Source organism: Amphibalanus amphitrite, unplaced genomic scaffold, assembly GCF_019059575.1.
Source record: "Amphibalanus amphitrite isolate SeventyFive unplaced genomic scaffold, NRLGWU_Aamphi_draft 001235F_arrow, whole genome shotgun sequence".
NCBI lineage: Eukaryota > Metazoa > Arthropoda > Thecostraca > Balanomorpha > Balanidae > Amphibalanus > Amphibalanus amphitrite.
Window position 1 is genome coordinate 69,730 of NW_024882728.1, and position 19,238 is coordinate 88,967.

The 19,238-nt window shown below is 50.9% G+C and overlaps 1 protein-coding gene across 1 annotated transcript in view; it reads left to right on the top strand.

Annotated features, from left to right (window-relative positions):
* LOC122371363 (inactive ubiquitin carboxyl-terminal hydrolase MINDY-4B-like) overlaps positions 1 to 19,238 on the top strand; it is a 36,495-nt gene that overhangs the window by 7,584 nt on the left and 9,673 nt on the right. The window contains exons 2-4 of the mRNA XM_043347631.1: positions 16,566 to 16,716; positions 17,072 to 17,274; positions 17,607 to 17,762. Coding sequence (XP_043203566.1) covers positions 16,566 to 16,716; positions 17,072 to 17,274; positions 17,607 to 17,762 — 510 coding nt within the window. The remainder of the gene's footprint in view (positions 1 to 16,565; positions 16,717 to 17,071; positions 17,275 to 17,606; positions 17,763 to 19,238) is intronic.

Genomic DNA, 19,238 nt, shown 5'->3' on the forward strand with positions numbered 1-19,238 from the left:
CCGGTGATAAATTTTCAAGACCTCAGTCCTTACTGATTTTTGAACTCGGCCTTCGGCCTCGTTCAAAAATCCAGTAAGGACCTCGGTCTTGAAAATTTATTTACACCGGCCTCGTTCAGTATTATATATAACACGCCCTACTGGGGGGGGGGCTATTCATAGCCCCCCTCCTAACTCCGAAACTACTGGGCCGATCGTCAAAATTCAAACGGCGTCTGATAGCCCCGGAAAAACTGTCGAGCGAAACCTAATTTCATTGACCTCGAGGTCACCGATGACGTCACAGGTCAGGTCAAAGTAAAAATTATTAGCATTTTGGCTTGTTCACATTTTGGGCTCTGGCCGCCGTCTTAAAAGTCAGATCAGGCTCATTTTTGGTACACACACTCGTAAACAGATGCTCTAGATACCCTGAGGGTACCAAGCTTTTACTTTCATTTTCAGGTCAAGGTCAGGTCATCACAGGTCACGAAAATATTTTATCATGCATCGGTCACGTGACACATGTTTTATGGTCCATTTAGGCCATAGATTTCGAATCTGATGTCGTTTGTGTCATTCGAGGTCATTTTGAGTCGAATTTAGCTTAGGTCAGGTCACTTTCAGGTCAAAAAAGGTCAAATTTTAAAGTTAAAATTTTTCAACAAATAAGGTGTCTATTGGATGCAGTTTGAGCTCAGGAACACGATGGTGCCATTTATATTGGTGTACGATGTCAAATACGTACTGAAAAATTGATTTGAAAAATTAATAATTGTGAATTTTTTGCAATAATGCGTATAACTTGGCCATTTTTGAAGATATTTAGCTAAAACTTGCTAGAGTTAGTCATAATCATGCGTTCTGTCACATATATTCCGGTTTTTTCGAAAAGTCAAAAACTTTTTGAAAAAAAAAAATATAAAAATACAAATTTTGAATATTATTATATCAAATTTTCGAAATTTTCAAAATTGTGAAAATTCGAGATAGCAGTTTGATAGCGCGGTCAATTCTGAGTCCTTTCATGCAAAGAAATTGGATCTAGCTTAAAAACTGAGCTCTTGGGAGCGATTGCCGTGGTTCAATGTTTTGCGTCGAAATCGGACGAACATGACGTCACTCTGACGTCATTTCCGGCCGACCTATGGTAGCTACGAAGTTCAAATTTTGACACAAGGTGTCAAATTGATGCAGCCGAAGGTACTGTAAGTTTGGCGTCGATCCGTCAAGCGGCTTGGAAGTTATTGCAGAAAAACGGGAGGGGGGCTATAAATAGCCCCCCCCCAGTGGGGCGCGGGTTAACCCTCGCCAGACCTATTGGTTTTCTACATACGCGCCGGCCGAGGGGGGGGGACGGGTACGACCCCCCCTCGCCGTTTCGCCCCTGGTGGAGCTAGCGCGTCGCGGAAAAAACGAGCGTGTGCGCCGTTACGAGACGCAGAGATTGGTACCCGATTTTAAGGTCCTAGGTCAACCGGTTGTTATGCGCATAAGCATTGGCGAAGGAATCTCCCTCCGCCAATGCTTATCTGAATAATGCAGCGGTCTTGGCGCACTGGGAGAGCTAACAAGTAGTGAGACAAACAAAAACAAATCGTTCTGCCCAGACAAAGCACAGTGTTCCAACATAAACGGAAACACGTAAGCGAATACGGGACACTACGCATCACAGCGAACAGGTCACAGAGTCCTCTTGAACGTACGGCATAACATCTCCCCGGCATAACATGGCATTGACCGTACGGCATAACACAGATCACGGAGCAGGACGATACCTGTTCGGTGGGTGGCGCGCACGCGCACTGCGACGTGGTGGAGGCATTGCCTCGTCCGCAACACAGACGGAGGACGAGTTAGATGGACCGCCGGGAAGAGATGGATGGAGAGGCCTGATGAAGCGTCGGTTTCTCCAGCAGACTCGCCCACTCGGCAGCTTGATGTGGTAATCTCTGTGACGACCGATTCCCACGACCACGCCTGTGCGGTCCCACATCCTGGAGAGAGGGTTCTGCAGGCGGACTTCATCGGCGATCTTCAGCGGAAGAAGAGGAGACGCAGAACGGTTGTAGGTTTCTTCTGTCCTACGGCGCCTCTCTGCATTCGCCTGATCACACTTCGCTGCTGAAGCCTGCCATTCTGGAGCAAAACTTCGGTGATGAGCTGGAACACAGCTTCGGAGTGGATGACCCAGTACCACTTGGGCTGGAGACTGGCCGCCCTCACGTGGACTGTTGCGCAACTCCAAAAGACCCCGGTCAAACCTTTCATCGTCTAAGTTGCCGTCGACGGTGGTTTTTGCAACGAGCTGTTTCAGGGATTTGACGGCTGACTCTGCCAAACCGTTGGACTGTGGGAAGTGGGGAGATGACATCACATGCTTAACTCCCCACCTCCGCACGAAGTCTCCGAAGACTCGGCTGCTGAATTGAGGGCCGCCATCTGAGCGCAGCGTTACAGGAACACCGAGCATCACGAAGTTCTGACGCAACGCTCGAATGACCTGCCTTGAGGTTGTGTCACCCGCTGGGAACACATGCACAACAGGCCACCCGGAAAGTCTGTCGACATATACCAAAAAAGATCGCCCAGCGTGACTGAAGATGTCTGCAGCAACTTCTTCAAACACTCGAGTAGGTGGGGGGTCCGTCATCAGCGGCTCACGCTTCTGACTTGGTAGTCGTTCTTGACATAGCTGGCATCCTTGGACGGTGTTTTTGATGTCCGTTGATATTCCTGGCCACCAGACCACTTGCCTCGCCCGTCTCTTCGTTCGTTCGATGCCTTGATGTGCATCATGAAGACGAGCCAACACGTTGCACCGCTCCTGCTGTGGAATGACGAGCTGCGCTCCTTTCAAGACAATGCCATCATCCACGCAGAGATCGTGTCTCACTTTCCAAAACGGCAGTAGATGACTGGGAATGTCGGACTTGTTGCTTGGAAATCCTTCCAAGACCATGTCAACCAGGGCTGCATACTGATGATCTGCCTTTGCGGTGTCTCGCAGCTGAGAGAGCTGCATGTCTGAAGCCCGCTGGATGGCGCCGACGTGAAGATCAATGCTTTGCACGATCGCAGCATCCTCTGAGGTCGGCGAAGAGACTGGAGATCGTGACAATGCATCCGGGATAGCGTGCTGTTTCCCTCGACGCCACGTGGCCTTGAACGAGTACATGCTCGTTTTTTCCTTGAGTCGCTGCAACCGGAGATTTTCCACAGAATCCATCGTGTAGTCATTCCAAATGGGAATAAGGGGCTTATGGTCCGTCACTACCTCGAAGTGTTGGAGTCCCATCAAGAAGGTTCGACACTTTTGAAGAGCCCAGACGATGGCCAAGAGCTCCAGCTCGACTACTGCGTACCTGGACTCGGCGTCACTTAAGAATCGGGAACCACACTGCACCACTTTCCAGCTTCCCTCATGTTGCTGCATCAGTGCGTAAGCCACTCCCTTTAATCGAGCCGCGTCCGTCAGAAGTGCGGTAGGAAGAGCCGGGTCGAAGTGGGCCAGTGAGTTGGCGTCGAGTAGCGCCATTTTTACCGCATTAAATGCCTCTTCGTGTGCTTCTGTCCAATTGAAGACGTTCTTCGGTCGCAGTAAGCCCCGGAGAGTTTCAGCTGCCCTTGCGATACTCGGCGTGAAGTCATTCAGCTGTTGCACGAGGCCCATAAACGATCGTAAATCTGTGATATTGGACGGTGTGGGGAAGTTTGCAATGGCTGCCAGCTTGCCTGGATCCACAGTTTTACCGTCAGGAGAGACGACGTAGCCACAATACTTCACTTCAGACTGCGCGAAGTGAAATTTCTCCGGCCGAAGAGTGATGCCGTGTTGGCGACATCTTTCGAGGACTGACCGGACTCTGGCGACGTGGGCATCCAGGCTGGCATCGGCGACGATGATGTCATCAACAACTTTGGAGATGTTGCTGATGCCATCCAGGGCAACGTCACCTCTTCTGCAGTAGGAGTCGCCTGTGGAGTTGAGTCCCATCGGTGTTCTCAGGAACTTGAATCTTCCCCATGGGGTGATGAAAGTCGTCAGACTTTGGCTGTCCTCGTCTAGCGGTAGCTGCCAATATCCATTAGCGGCATCGAGAGTGGAGAAGAACTGGGCTCCAGAAGGGAGTGAAGACACTGCATCCTTTGGAGTTCTCATTGGGTGCAGGGGGCGTTGGACTTGCTTGTTAAGCATGGTGTAGTCCACACACAGTCGTGGTTGACCATTGTGCTTCGGGACGATCACCAGAGGGCTGCACCAGCTGGAAGGGACGTCGCCGACCGGTGCGATGATCCCCCTGCGAACCATGTCCTCCAGCTCCTTCTTGACTGCGTCTCTCCATGCTATCGGAATGTCTCTCGCCGTGTGTACAGCATATGGCTTCGCGTCTTTCTGGAGATGGATATGGACGGGAAGACCATCCATTGGTTTCAACTCGTCATGAGTAGCGAAAACGTCGGAATACTCCTCCAAAAGTTGTTTCTTCATTCTTTGTATGCGGTCTTTGACTCGCTTGTCGTCTGCCTGATACTGAGGGCGAGCTGTTGCTTCGGTACCATTGCTCCGTTCACTTGGAACTTGCCTCTTCTCGCTTTCACCTGAAGCAGAGGATTCTCGCAGCGGGATGGAGACCTGATCAAGATCGATTGTCTTCACAAACTTCGCCTGAGGAGCTTGAGGCGTGGGATAATTTTCGGGAAGGATCCCCAGATCCAGAGACGCATACCATGACATCAGTGGGGTCTGTATGTCATCGAATACGTATACATCATCGTGTGCCTCCCGACTGCCAATCTTGAATGTTGCTGGAAAAATCCCCAGACATGACATTGTCTGTCCATTGGCGGTGCGGATCGTCTCTTGGTCGCAAGGACGCAGATCGGCGCGCTGCAGACCGAGGTCGGCCAGCTGTGATGACCCGATCACGGATGCTTCTGCGCCAGAGTCTGGCACTGCCTCAATCACACCTCGCGAGGATCGATCGAATGGTCTGAGGATCTGCACACCTACAGTGGGGGCCTTGCGACAGCTCTTCTCTCTGACGACATCAGCGAGCATGATTTGACGCAAAGCAGGCTGCGTTGGTCGTTTCTCCCGTCTTGGTGTGTTGACCGGTCGTGTGCGGGGATCAATCCTCTTCTGCCGACAGGCCACTCCCAAGTGGTTTTTCTTCCCACATTGTTCGCATTATTTACCCCAAGCTGGGCACTGCTCTTGCGATTCATGACCGTCATCGCCACAGAAACCACATTTCTCAAACCGTCTGAGGGGAGCAAACGACGACTTCGATGCACCTGTCCGCTGTTGTGACAGCCGTCCAACTGTTTGGCTCGCCTTGCCATCCAGATCGACTTCATTGGACTTGCTGATTTCGATGGAACGACACTTATCCACCGCAGCTTGGAGTGTCGGGAACGGTCTCATGGCGAGCAGCTGTCGACGTGCCTCCGAATCACGGATCCCAGAGACGATGCGCGTAGTGAGTCTGTCCTCTATGCACTGGTTGCATAGTTCGGCTTCTCCCGCCAGTTCCTTCAGTGCTATGAAGAAGCAGTCAAATGATTCGCCTTCTTGTTGGCGACGTTCTTCAAAGAGCACCCGATCTAGCGCAACGTTTCGCTGACTCCTGAGGTATTTTCCGACCTTGTCGAGAACATCCTCTGGGCTGCTGTCGACGTCACCGATGACGTGCTCCAGTGTGGCGCGCATTTCATCAGTGAAACACGAGCGAAGACAGGCGATCTGCTCAGGTGGCGCCAGCTTGTTGAGTCTCGCGAGCGTGGCGTAATCTCTCCAGGCCTGACGCCAGCTCTTGAACGTCCGCAGTGAGATGTCGCGGCTGAGTTTTTCTGGCGGATGGGCTGCTCTCACGGCAGGACCTTCCGCTCCACCGGTGCCAGCACGGGCGGCTGACGCCGCAGCATCGTCAGGTGGAGCACTGTCGGCTCCAGCTGTGCTGGGGTTGGCGGATTGGGAGATAATCTGAGATAGACGCTGAATCTGCTCCTGATGTTGACGCTCCAGCCGCTCAACTTGTTCCTCATACCGCTGTTCTTGTCGTTCCGCATGGTGGCGCTGCGACTCCAGGAGAGCGGCCACCCACTCTGGGAAAAACTCCTCGCCAGATGCCGACGATGGTTTCTCCTTCTTCTGAGGGGACTTCTTTGGAGGCATGACAAACTGGAAACAGACAAGAGTCGAGTCTTGATTACAGTCACTAGAGTCGTGGGAACACTCGCTCTTATGGTTGTGACTTGCGAGAGGTAGAGTGCGATATTGTCGGTGGGCGAAAAAGCTGCTCCCGCGTACAGGGCCAAGTGACCCGCTGGGGTTCGAACCAGCGACCTACCCGCTACCAGGCAGGCATCATACCACTTCACCAAGCAGCCACTCACATTACGGCCGCTGGCACACCGACTTGTTATACGCTTGACATTTCAACAGTTGGCGCCTTCAGTGCCTCAGGCGATTGAGGCACCAAGCGAACGTTCCAGACGGCGGACACTCAAACATAGACCACATTCCAAAATATATAAAATCTACGAAGTATGTTATTTCGGTTTTACTGTCGGCTGCGCCATGTTATGATCTGTGCAGTGGTCCTCACTGTTCAGGGATCCGAAGAGTCGTCCGTCTTGCGCACACAGGTGTATTCTTCCTCTCGCGACCAACACAGATCAAGTGAGTGCCAGCTCAGCTGGCCACAGACGCGTATGGCAGCACACATACACCAACGCGAAGGAATCTCCCTCCGCCAATGCTTATGCGCATAACACCGGTGACCTCTGAGGTCAGGTCAAGTGCCCCAGGGTATGGTTCAGTTTTTGGTGAATAACTTCGCAAAAAACGGCCGCAGAGCCGCGATTCTGGCAGCATCGTGTTCACCTCGCTCAGGCGCGTCGAATGATACACTTTTTTCGGGTCAGGTCAACTCAGGGTGTTGACCTCAGGTCAAGGTCAGGTCAGCACCCCCAGGTCATGAAGTTGGTCGAAAGAGGTCATGTCGCATATCATTCGATTCGGCAGGTCTTCCTGAGTCCATTGGTGGCTTTCTCGACTCGCTAGCTCAATTCGATCGGGAGTTATTAACGAAAAACTAATATGACCTTGATGACGTCATAAATGACGTCACGCAAGGTCAACATTGCAAAAGTGACGCATCTAACCTTGCAAGGAGTGCATCAAATCACGATTCTGTGTGCTTGAGATAGTTGGAGATCGTTCCCGGCGCCAGAATAGCAGTTTTCATTTTTCCCCATTGACTTATAATGGTGAGGTTACGAAAATGACCTGACCTCATATGACCTTTAGGAAAAATCCGAGATATAAAAATTGTGAGACTCATAATGGATACTAGATCCTGCAAGTTTCATTTCCCTGTGACATCTCCTCTGGCAGTGAGGGCGTTGCGAAGTTGCGACATCTGAAGACCGTGCAGAGGTTCACTTATGACGTCATAGGTCAGTGACCTGACCTGACCCAAAAATGCGGTTGGCGTCAAAAGATCCGACTTGGATCAAAGGTCAGGTATGCCAAGTTTCAGCTCTCTATCGCCAGCGTGTTCGGAGCTATCGCGAAAAAACCCTATGGGGGGGGGGCGGCACCCGCCCCCCCCCCTCGGCTGGCGAGGGTTAATTTACGAATTCAAAGAGCTGGGCCGCATCTCATTTGAGATTATTATAAGGATTATAAGAGCATAATTTAGTTATCTTTAAAAACCATGCAACCCGAATCACCGTTCAGTTCCTTACGAAGTCAACCTCATTTACCGACCGATCACCGCCTGTTGGTTGTCGATAGGTATATGCAAGCCAGGTGACGTAAAACATCCTTTCCACATACGAAACAAGCAGCGTTGTATTTTTATGAGCGCATAACAGTATAACGAAGCGGCAACAGCCTAATGCCCATAATGATCCTAACAAACCGTAACGTTGCGGTATTTGACCTTCACTTGACAGTAGAAGGTAGCAGGCGCAGCGGACGCACCAAACACTAAACAGTGAGCAGCCGTCTGTCGCAGCATCGGCTAAATGAGGTCACGTTCAAGTGAATCCAATGCTTGTTTATCCTGTGCTTTTTATAGGCACCAGCTTGGCGCCTGGCGTCCAGAAGCATTCTGGTTTAGAAGGTCACCCGGAGGACCTATCGAATCAGTTGGGCTCCTGGACGGTGGATACTGGATATTGTTGATGCCAGTGGTTGATGCCTATAAAAAACTAGGGATAAACAAGTTTGAAGCAGGCAACAAATGCTTCCCTTCGAAGAAGTCACACTTCGTTACAAATGGACGATTTTTACCAAGCCAAACCACACACGTGAGATTAAACCAAACCACACAAAGAGATTAACCCTCGCCCGCACATGGGGGGGGGGGGGGTTGCCACCCCTCAGGTAGTCTTTCTGCTCTGCACTCAACATCTTTAGAGCTAGAAGACTGATTTTTCGTATACCTGCTCTTCTATCCTTTCTTGATGTTCACTGAAACTTTCAAGTTTCTGTGGTTTTTGTTTTCGGAGATATGACTTTGTTTTTCAGGTCATGTCATGACCCAAATGGCCAATTCTCAACATCTTGCGTTGGCTATGGGCCTTGTGAGCTTTTGACACCTTGATTTCGGCCTTTTTTGCCAGTCTTACCTCCCACCTATCATGGAACATGTTGCTCGACGATGTACAGATGTCAAGGTCAGGGTCAAGGTCAACCTAGGTCATCTAAGATAATTGCGTTTTAGGCAAGCGGAATTTACTTTTTGTGAAGTTTTTTGACTGCATTTTTGGTAAAGGCTTCTCAGATCATGATTTCATGTAATATGGACACATAAACAATCGGTGCACACATCAGTATACACACAGACACACACAGACATACAAACACATATAATTGACCTTGACCTAACTTGACCTGAAATGACCTCAGCAGCAAAAACCTGGTCGGGTAGTGTGGCAAAGAGGTTCTAGCTGGCTTGGCACCAGAAAACCGCATCGTCATCGGTGTATGATAAGCAGCGCACTTGATATCCAACGGTGACCCAAAATAACAACATTTTTTAGTTTGACCTGACCTGGAAGGTCAATGACTGACCTGAGAAGGTAAAACTGGGTATCATTGGATTTGTCTCTTCCCAAAGAATCTTTTTGGTCCTTACCGCTAAGCTCTATCTCCAACAGGAACGAAATGGCGCGGGGGGATGGCAACCACCCCCCCCTACCGATTGAAAAACAAATGCCATTAAAACCACCCGAGAACGACGATGCCTCTATCGCTCACGGTTTGTCAGTTTCGTAACAAAGCCGTGTCGTCACGTGCTTGGGTTCCAACCCGCACAGCGCGATATTCTGCAGCTGTGACTCGTTCGTATCGCTGGTGTATCCGTAACATGGTAATTCCTGTCGTCGGCAGCGGCGGACCAGCTCCTGAAGTACCATTGCCTGTAGACCTTGGCCGCGGAAACCAGGTTCTGTGTAGCCTATGCTCATGGCCCCGTAAGCGTTCACGAGAGACCAAGAGATAGGCTCGTCGAGTGAAATGTCTGGTTGCGTCTCGTCAGGTTCTGTTAGAAACATGCCGACGGCCAGGCCTGCCCGCTGGCCGACCTCTATCATTGCCGATATGTCTTGGTATAACTCACGGCTGTACCACCATCGATTCTCCACCTTGGCGAGGTGGCGCTGCTCCAGCGAGCGGACCTCCAGTCCAGTCTGGTGGACCGGCAGCGGGTCGGGCAGGTCGTCAGGCCGGACGAAAAGCCGCAGCGTCTCGTTCATATCCACGATTCGTCTGAGGCCGTGAGGCTCTGCAGCCGTCCTAAACACATCAGCCAGGCCTTCTGCCATGAACTCGACCCTGACGGGCCGCTGCCAGAGCTCCGCCAGCTCGGGCGCCCGCAGCAGGCTGTCGAGCCGCCGCCGGCCGGCCGCGCTCTCCGGGCCGCAGACGTCCAGCACGGCGCGGCCGGGCGTCATCTCCATGGCCGTCACCGTCACCAGGTCGGCGCCCTCGGTGCCGGCGGCCAACAGCCGGAACGGCGCCGGGTTGATGCGCGCGCGCAGCAGGCGGAGCACGGTGCGCGTCTGCAGACTGAGGGCGCCATAGCTGGCCAGCCGGGTCACCAGCGAGGGAATGTGCTCGGCAGAGAGTCGCACCACACCGCCACTCGCCATCGTGCCGACGGGCAAACTGACAAACCAGACGGCTTTACATGAACTCAGTCGGTTGTCATAACTGCTACAAGGTCAAGGGAGAGTCTGTGGTCCATGGCTAAAGTTTGTGTGGTCCATCTCGGCGTGAAACTCTGGCCTGTTGCAGCCCTTGCTGTTTGCAAAAAAGGAAAAATAAATTGTATACCTACATTAACCCGCGCCGTGCTGGTGGCCTGAACTTTCCGCCGAGTGCTGGGGGGGGCGTTTTCACGCCCCCCCCGTCTAACTCGGCTCCTGGGCCACGTAGCGACACGCGGTAAGCGGCAATCGAAAGAGCGTCAAAAATAAGGACGAAAACACTTCGGTCATTTTTTGGGTCAGGTCAAAGGTCAGGTCACCAGAGGTCACCAAAGGTAAAATGTTGACTATTTCAACATTTTGGAAACTGCCAACGGCTATCTCGGGAACCGATAGAGCTACAGCGCCGCGGAAAAGCGCATTCGATAGCCCTTTTACAGACCTTTCTGAGTAATGTTCTCAGATTTGACCTCAGGTCAACAGTTTAGCCTCCAGAGGGCAAAAACTCCAAAAATAGCCGTTTTTACGAAAAACGTTTTTTCGTCAATAACTTTTGACTCATAAGCGCCATGACATTACTTTTGCCAGCATCGTGTTCCTCTCGTCGAGACGCGTCGAATGAACTATTTGTTGACCTTGAAAGGTCATTTTGAAAATTTGACCTCAGGTCAAGGTCATGACCTGACCGAAAAGGGTCATGTTGCATATCAGTCGATCCGTATCGTCGAGCTGAACACATCTGACGTGTTTTCACCGCTCTAGCACGTCTCTATCAAAAGTTATAGCCAAAAAACTGCTGGCGACCGTTCATGACCTGAGATGACCTCAGGGGCACACAGAGGGGTCACAGGTGCATTTTTCCTATTCAGTGTGTCATGTTTACCTATGAACCGATGTTTGAGAGCGTTTTGAACGATATTCGTCCAAAAGAGGCGCATTTCAATTTTCTCCCATTGACTTATAATGGAGAGGTCGCAAAATTGACCTGACCTTAGGTCACAGATATCAAAAATCCGAGATATACATTTTATACATACTGTTACTCATATCAATCGCTGAAAGTTTCAAAGTGATCGTTCAGTCGGTGTAGCTATAGCGAGCCTTTGAACTTTTTCTGAGGTAAGATCACTTGACGTGACCTGGTGACCTGACCTTGAACGGCCTAGGTCTGAAATTTTCACAACATGTGCGGAAATGATGTAGGAACACGTGTACCAAAAACGGCGGCGCTGCGCGCCGCCGTTTTTGAGATATTCGCGAAAAACCTGAGGGGGGGGGCGTAAAAACGCCCCCCCCCCCAGCACGGCGCGGGTTAACTGAGCTGTGATCTTTCAACTTCAGATATGTTATCCAGCTCTTTAATGTACATATACATGCATGACCATACTTGCGCGGAATGCGTACTATGTGGGTATGCATAGGGGAGAGCGGGGCCAGTTGAACCACTTTTTATATATTGACATGCACAGCGAGATCTAGTTGTCATATCGAAAAATGCACAATGCCATGAAAAAATATGCTCTTTTGGCTTTATTTTTAGATATGTAAAATTGTGTTTCAAACATATTTTGCTGCCAAACGCATGCTTATAAAACAGCTCTACGCCCGTTTCAAATGACCCCGATGCGAGGGTCAATTGAACCAGCCCATGGGGTCAATTGCACCTATCCTTAACAATGGGATGTTTTCCTCTTTAAGGCCACTTTCTTAAGGAGATATTTTGTCCGGTTTACTTTTCCAAATGCTACATTCAATAGGTCGCTGGAAAGCTAAAAGTGCAAAGTTCCTCATAATAGGTGACATAAAGTACATAGACTATGGTAAAATGGGCGGATGAGGAAAATGAGAAATATCTCAGGCTATAGTGTGCTTTCAAGCAAAAGGCTGGAGAAAAAGGGGTCAAAAATTGAGCTCTATGAAACTACTATTTCAGTTTAAAAGCTCATTTCAAAGGTAGACTATTTCCTTTAATGTTTACAGCCCCTGAACAATAACCATTGCAAAGGTCACCGGGGTCCATTGAAACGGCCTGTGGCCCTGTTTCAACTGACTCTCAGAGAAGTGTTTCAATTGACCCCATCCGCTCCCGCCATCTCGCACGCGCCGTAAAGCACATGTCAAACGAGCTGGAGGGACCGGTACGAGCGACTTTAGCGAGTGTCATTTGAGCGAACGTCATTTGAGCGAACCATTTTCAGCGACTGGCAACTTAGCGAATATCAAATTGAGCGATTATCAAATATAGCGATTATCAATTTAAGCGAAAGCTATGTTTCAGCGACATCTATTTCGTCGACTACAGTTTGAGCGACTGTCATTTCAGCGAAACACTTCATCGTCCCGTAACGGTGTATTTTTTCTTTTTTCTTTTGCGAGCGTACGTACAACGAATGTTTCCGGAACTTTTCCTGGTTATCCGGAACTGGATGGCGGATGTCACGTGCAAAGTTCAGACATTAAGCTCCAAATTTAATGCCACATTTCTCAAAAATTTCAGCGGTTCGATTTCACCCCCCCCCCCCCCCTGCTGTTTGCCAATCAATAATGATGACCAAACGTTTGTTCAGAGATTCATATTGCTTGTGCTGTTTTTCGCGAAATTCCCCCGCTTCAGTTTGGATCAGTTCCCCATGTTGTAAAATTTGTTCTTGCCCTAAGCAACGTACGAATTTTCAGATATTTGGGTGAGGTCCCTGAAACATAGACTGGATCCCCCTGTGCCATCCCTCGAGTTTATAATTGGTCCTTGGTATTCCTTCCATCGTCCTATCTCTCACGTTCCACATTTCCAGATCAAGGTTGCAGAATGAGGCCAGATATTTTTGTGGTTTCCAAGCTTAAAAAGCAAATTTTTAATTTGCCGCGCGCAGCTTGAAGCATGACACATACCAAGCGGGTATTCCAAGGGAAAAGTAGCAAATGATTGACTTCCGTCGCGTTCGGTTTCGCTGTAACTGTGTTCGCTCAATTGGTCCCCCATTGACCTCCATATATTCGCTCAATCTGGTTTCGCTTATTCTGGTCCTCGCTTAAGTTGATAATCGCTGTGATTGAATTCGCCGACTTGACAATCGCTGAAAAAGTCAATCGCTTAAATTGATAATCGCTGAAAAGGCTTCGCTCAAATGTCGTTCGCTGAAATGACGCTCGCTCAGGTGTCGCAGAACCTGGAGGGACGGCATCATGCTGAATGAAGGGCCAAATAAGGTGTTATTCCGGAGCCAGGAGTTCTTCTTTCAGCAAACAAAGGTATATGAGATATCACAAAATATTCATAAAAATGACTTCTCCCAAACGCCCCTCAAAAACACAAAAAACAAGTGTCAAATCAAAATTACCGTCCGTTTGCCGCCCAAACGCCGTTGACAAAGGAAGTGGTCGAGCGCGGATGCGCAGTGGTGTCGGCAACGCCATATGTTGCATACTGTTGAAAATAAAGCCATGTTTCATCTGACCCAGTGGCGGCGGAATAGGGGGTGCAGGGGGTGCAGCTGCACCCCCATCGAAAAACATGGGGGTGCAAACATATCTTTTTGCATCCCCAAAATCCGTACAAGGGGCCCGTCGCACCATCCAATGCAATTTTCTCCTGAAAACCAGTGATCGGGAAACGAACACTGATCTGGAATCATCCGGGATGTCCAATTATGATCAGGAGCGCCCAATGCTAGTCTTTGGGGCCCCCACACCGGCTAGAAGTGTCCCGAGAGCGTTTGGTGCTCCACGCGGCATCTGAGGGCCCCCACGACGGCCTCAGAGGGCCCATTTATGACGATCTCTGAGGGATCCCACCTGAGGACTTTGTCCCCTGGGGGCCTACAACGGTCACTAAGGGCCCTCATGACGACCGCTGAGGGTCCCACAGAGACTCCAGGGCCCCGAGGAGACTCCAGGGGCCACGCTGGCCTCTGAGGGCCCTTACGATGAACTCTGAGGGCTCTCACGACGAACTCTATCCCCTGAGGCCCTATAACGACCACTAAGGGCCCTCAAGACGACCGCTGAGGGTCCCACAGGACTCCAGGGGCCCACTGGCCTCTGAGGGCCTCTACGACGGTCTCTGAGAGCCCTCGTGACGGCCCTAGACCCAACTCAAGTCTGAGAGCCCATTTGGCTTCAGACGGCCCAGCGACGGCCTCTGAGGGCCCCAACACAACCAGGTTGCAGGAGCTATGCTGGCATCTGAGGGCTCTGCAACGGTCTATTGAGGACCCTAACAAAGATGGCCTCTAGCGGTCTTACCAAGGCCTCTGAGACCCCTGCAAAGGTATCTGAGGGCCCATGAAGACCCTCAATATGGCCAAGGACCCTCATGACGACCTCTGATGACCCTCTCGAAGGCTTCTAAGGGCCCTCACAACAACTTCTGAGGACCCCAGGACGGTCCCTGACGGGCTGAGGGCCCTGACGACGACCTCTCTGGGCCCTCACGATGGTCTCTAAGACCCAACGCAAGCTCCAAAGGCCCACACTAGCGTCTAAGGGCCCCACGACGGCCTCTGAGGGCCTCGACGCAGGCAGGCTCCAGGGGCCGTGCTGACCTCTGAGGGCCCTCTTGACGACTTCGAGGGCCTAACGAAGGCTTCAAGGGCCAGCGCTGGCCTCTGAAGAACCCTACGACGGCGTCGGAGGGTCTCAACTCAACGCAGGCAGGTGCCAGGAGACATGCTGGGCTCTGAAGGTCCCGCAGAGTTCAGATTCAGAGGATCCAACGACCTTTGTGGACCTTACGAAATACGAAGGTCTCCGAGAGCTCACGCAGGCTCCTGGAATTCCACACAGATTTTCAAGCCCCATGTCGGCTTGTCGAGGCACTTTATCTGCTCTTGGTGCCCCGTCGCCGGCCTCTGAGAGTCTCAATGTCGGAACTTATGGGGCCATGGGCCCTACACCGGCTTTTATGGCCCTTACATCGACTCTTGGGACTCATGAACCATGAAATGTGGGTCTAAGCAGCTTCTAAGAATCCCCATGCTGGTTCTAGTAGCCGCCAGCCGAAGCGAGCTCCTGGGACCCCATGCATACCCCAGGGGTCTACCTGCCTCTAAGACCCCACACATACTTTTGGGGCTCAAACGCTTGCCCCTGAAGACCCCACTGAGACCCCTTTCCTCTATTCAGTCTTCCATACCGGCTCTTTAGGCTAAACATCGGCTCCTGTGGCCTCCATCCCGGCTTTGGAGGGCCTCCATAAAAGCTTTTTGGGGGTCCGATGCCGGTTTCTGAGAGCCCTTAAAGACTTTCGAGCCTATACTGCCTTCTGAAACCTTTCAGCAACTTTCAAGGGACCGACCCTGATCGGAGGGCTCATTCAGTCTGGGGAGTCATGTAGATCTCTGGAGGAGTCTCTATGTGGTCGGTTTCCAAGGGGCTTCTAAACACGGTCTTCTTGGAACGGTCTCGTAGGGCCCTCAATGGTCCACTGCGGATCCAGAAAAGTGGTTTGAGACGCTGCGGGTGGTGACTAGACTAAAAGATTAGCTGATACAAAACTAGCTGCATTTGCTTCTTTATGCTTTCATTATTTGAGACGGGTAGGTACACTGCAATTTCAAACCTTTTACAGAACTTGTGTGTATGGGCCATGGGGATAGTTTCCCAAAATCTTCGTTTTTCATAAGTCAATAATACCTAATCACTAAAAAAAACTGAAGGGGCCCAAAACTTCCAGAGGGGCCCCTTGAGAAAACTTTGCACCCCCATCCAAAATTACCTTCCGCCGCCACTGATCTGACCCCGTGTTTCAACTGGCCCCGCTCTCCCCTAATGTATGTTTCTACTAACTCGATGCATTTCTACTTATTGGATGCATGTCGCATATCCTAAACCAAACGAACTAGTCGATGCAGTATCGATATACACGTACACATTACACACATAAATGGGTGCCTAATGCATCTCATCAAACTACATTTTGTATTTGGGGAGGCTGTTGGATAACAGAACTATGTAAGTGAAATAAATGTTTATTACCGATAACGAACATCTGCTGTATGGTGTCTGGTGTTTTGGAATTCGATGCTGGAAAACGCGCAGTTCAGCACTGACCTTTGGAATGAACTGCTCCGGTCTGGGTGACCTTCCGGTCGTCATCGAATGTTTGCTGTAACTCTGACGGGAGGATGCTCGATGACAAATGGCCGGTGTCGGCTGACTTCACATTTGCCTGATGACCTGGCGACCTGCCACATGTACCTGATGACCCGGTGACCTCTTGCATGTGCCTCATGGACCGGGTGACCTGTCTCAACCCGGATGACCGCTCACAGAGTCTCTGATGACCCTTATGACCTATCACAGGGTCTCTGATGACCCTTATGACCTATCACAGGGTCTCTGATGACCCTTATGACCTATCACAGGGTCTCTGATGACCTCGGTGAGGCACAGCCGTCACTGCTGACCTCCGGTGGACTGGTGAGCCACAGCCTCACCAGTCTGGTTCTGACCGGCCAGGCGTCACCTCACCTGCACAACGGCATCGTATGGCGGCAGCTCGAGGCAGGAGCCAAGGTGAGACAGAGTTCAGAGCTAAAGCTGAGCCAAAGCTTTGAGCCAATGTGAACGAGAGCTTTGACACGTGCAAGCCAGGGCCCAAACCAGAGACTGGGTAAGTCACAGCTTGGAGCCCAATTTTCAGCGTAATGCCGTAAATGTGTAAATGTTGCAATGCGTGATACAGTATATGCCGTAAAAGATCATTGACGCATATTTTGCCAATCACCAGACTTATGATTCCACAGCTGACCTGTAGTGTGTATGCCAACATAAAAAGGTAAAATGTTAGACGGACTCATCCATGACAACAGCGTGCATTAGAACTCTCTCGTATCGTAGGCTACATCTCTGTTATCACGTGACTCGACAGGTGGCCCTGCACGGCGTGCCGGAGCGCAGTGACGTGGGCTTCCTGCTGTGGGAGGAAGCGGCTGCCGACCTGCTGAGGACAGAGGTCGGCTCCCGGCTGAAGACGCCGCTGCTGCCCATCTGGCTGACCTGCTGCCACGGACAGTACGGCGTCATCTTCCACCTGAACAGAGAGCTGACCAGGGACTACAGGGCGGAGCATAGGTGAGGGACTATTGGGGCAGAGCATAGGTGAGAGACTAATGGGAGTAGGGTGAGGGACCAAGGGAGCACAGGTGACGGACTACAGGACAGAGGCAGAGCATGGATGAGAGGCTACGCAATAGAGAACAAACGAGAGACTACGAGGTAGAAAGGACAGTCAGAGAGCATAACAAGATACTTACGATTTTTCTCACAAATTGCGCTCTAAATATCGAATATAAGTTTCAATGTATGTGGTAAATTATTTGTAACACAAGCCCTCGCCTTGAAGTCGTTTTGTCACTAAGTTAGGCCAATTGTTCTCTGACCCGGTATCGCTCGTTATACCGCAGATTCGACCTGCACTACTACACCGGTGACGAGGCGCACCTGGAGCGTCCCACGCTGATCGCCGTGGATACCAAGTCCCGTCCTCTACCCGGCCCCCGGAGAGAGGATGGGGAGGAGGAGGAGCAGCTACCGCCTCTCAACGAGCTCATACTCTCCAAGTGAGTGTCTACAGAACGGTCCCAACCCCACTGCAGTCATCGGGTGCTCTAAAAGCTTGGTGTGGCAGTGGATGACGACCGTTTTGCCTAAAATGAAAAGTGATGGAGATCTTTCAGTCAGCCGTCAGGATCCTTATATAAAACCACCAGACGATCACGAGTGTACAGTACATTTGTTTTTTGCTCAAAAGGGTAGAAACCCCACTTTGGGGCAAAATCATCAGTATTTTGCCTAGTACAGTCACCAGCACTTGCTACCCATCACCCCCGGACGGCGGGGGAGCAAGCTACCACCGCCCTTGCGAGACTAGCGCCGCCATGCGCCAAGAAGTGGAAACACCACGTGACTGAGGCCACGTGAGGGCAGGGTCACGTGATGGAGGGGCGGAGCATAGTAGTTTTTGCGCCCGACACTAACTGAAATGCGGCGCTGTGATTGGGCGCTTTAGCATGAATGAAGCCCCGGCGCCAGAATCGGCCGTTCGCCTTATATGGAAGGTAAGCCTGTGCGTTTCACTGTTCTGTGTTGGTTTGAGAGCCACGGCACCATACGAATTGTGAGCCCCTTTGAACGGGTCACCGCCCGAGGCACTGAGGCGACGGCTGTGCCGGGCATAGCCTAGCCTGGTGAGAGAGGTGGGCCAGGGAAAGTGCGATCGAGCAGCCACACTGAGACGTGGATTGGTATTATCTAACCGCGACAAACGATGTCAGCAGCCTCTTCTCGTTGACACGAAAAGTTTGACAGACAACGTGGGCAGTGCCCAATCAAAAGCTACTAAACGATTCAGTTAAGTAGGGGAAGCGGGGGGAGCACCGCCACCTTAAAAGCATTTCTGCTCTCCGAGCTGAGATGCGTAGTAAAAACGAAGCTCTTGTGCATTCATGTGAAAGGAGGGATGTTTTCCTACATGTTGGAAAAGTTCCCAGCGCTTCATTATAAATTTTCGCTACTTACAGACATTGAAAACAAGTCTTGCATTTTTCGCCCTCCAAAAATGTGCGGGTAGCACCGCCACCGATGGTGGTGTTATCCACAGATCAGCCTTACTGTAACAGCCGCCCTTGGTAGCGTTATTGCTGTCTGAAATAGTAACTCTACTCATATAAGACACACAAGAGTTGGTTGTTAGTTTGTCACAGATCAGACTGTTTGGTGCCGACAATACCTATGCATACAAAGGTGAAGGAAAATTCACGTTTATTTCGAAACATCCAGTGAAGTTGAACGTGAGGTTAAAAAACAAACGACGTTTGCGCCTTGCGGCATAACTAAAGCTCTTCTCCGAGCTGAGTGAGTCATCCTTGCGGCTTTATCCACTTTGCCACTCCTTGGGGTAGCACCGCCGAACATGGCGGTGTTACCCCACACACAGTCAGGGACTGGCAACGCCCCGACTGGAAAACAAGCCGGGACGCGATTCTTCTGTAATTCCTTTCTCAACGAAGCGCACTTCATGCCCTCAAATTTAAGGT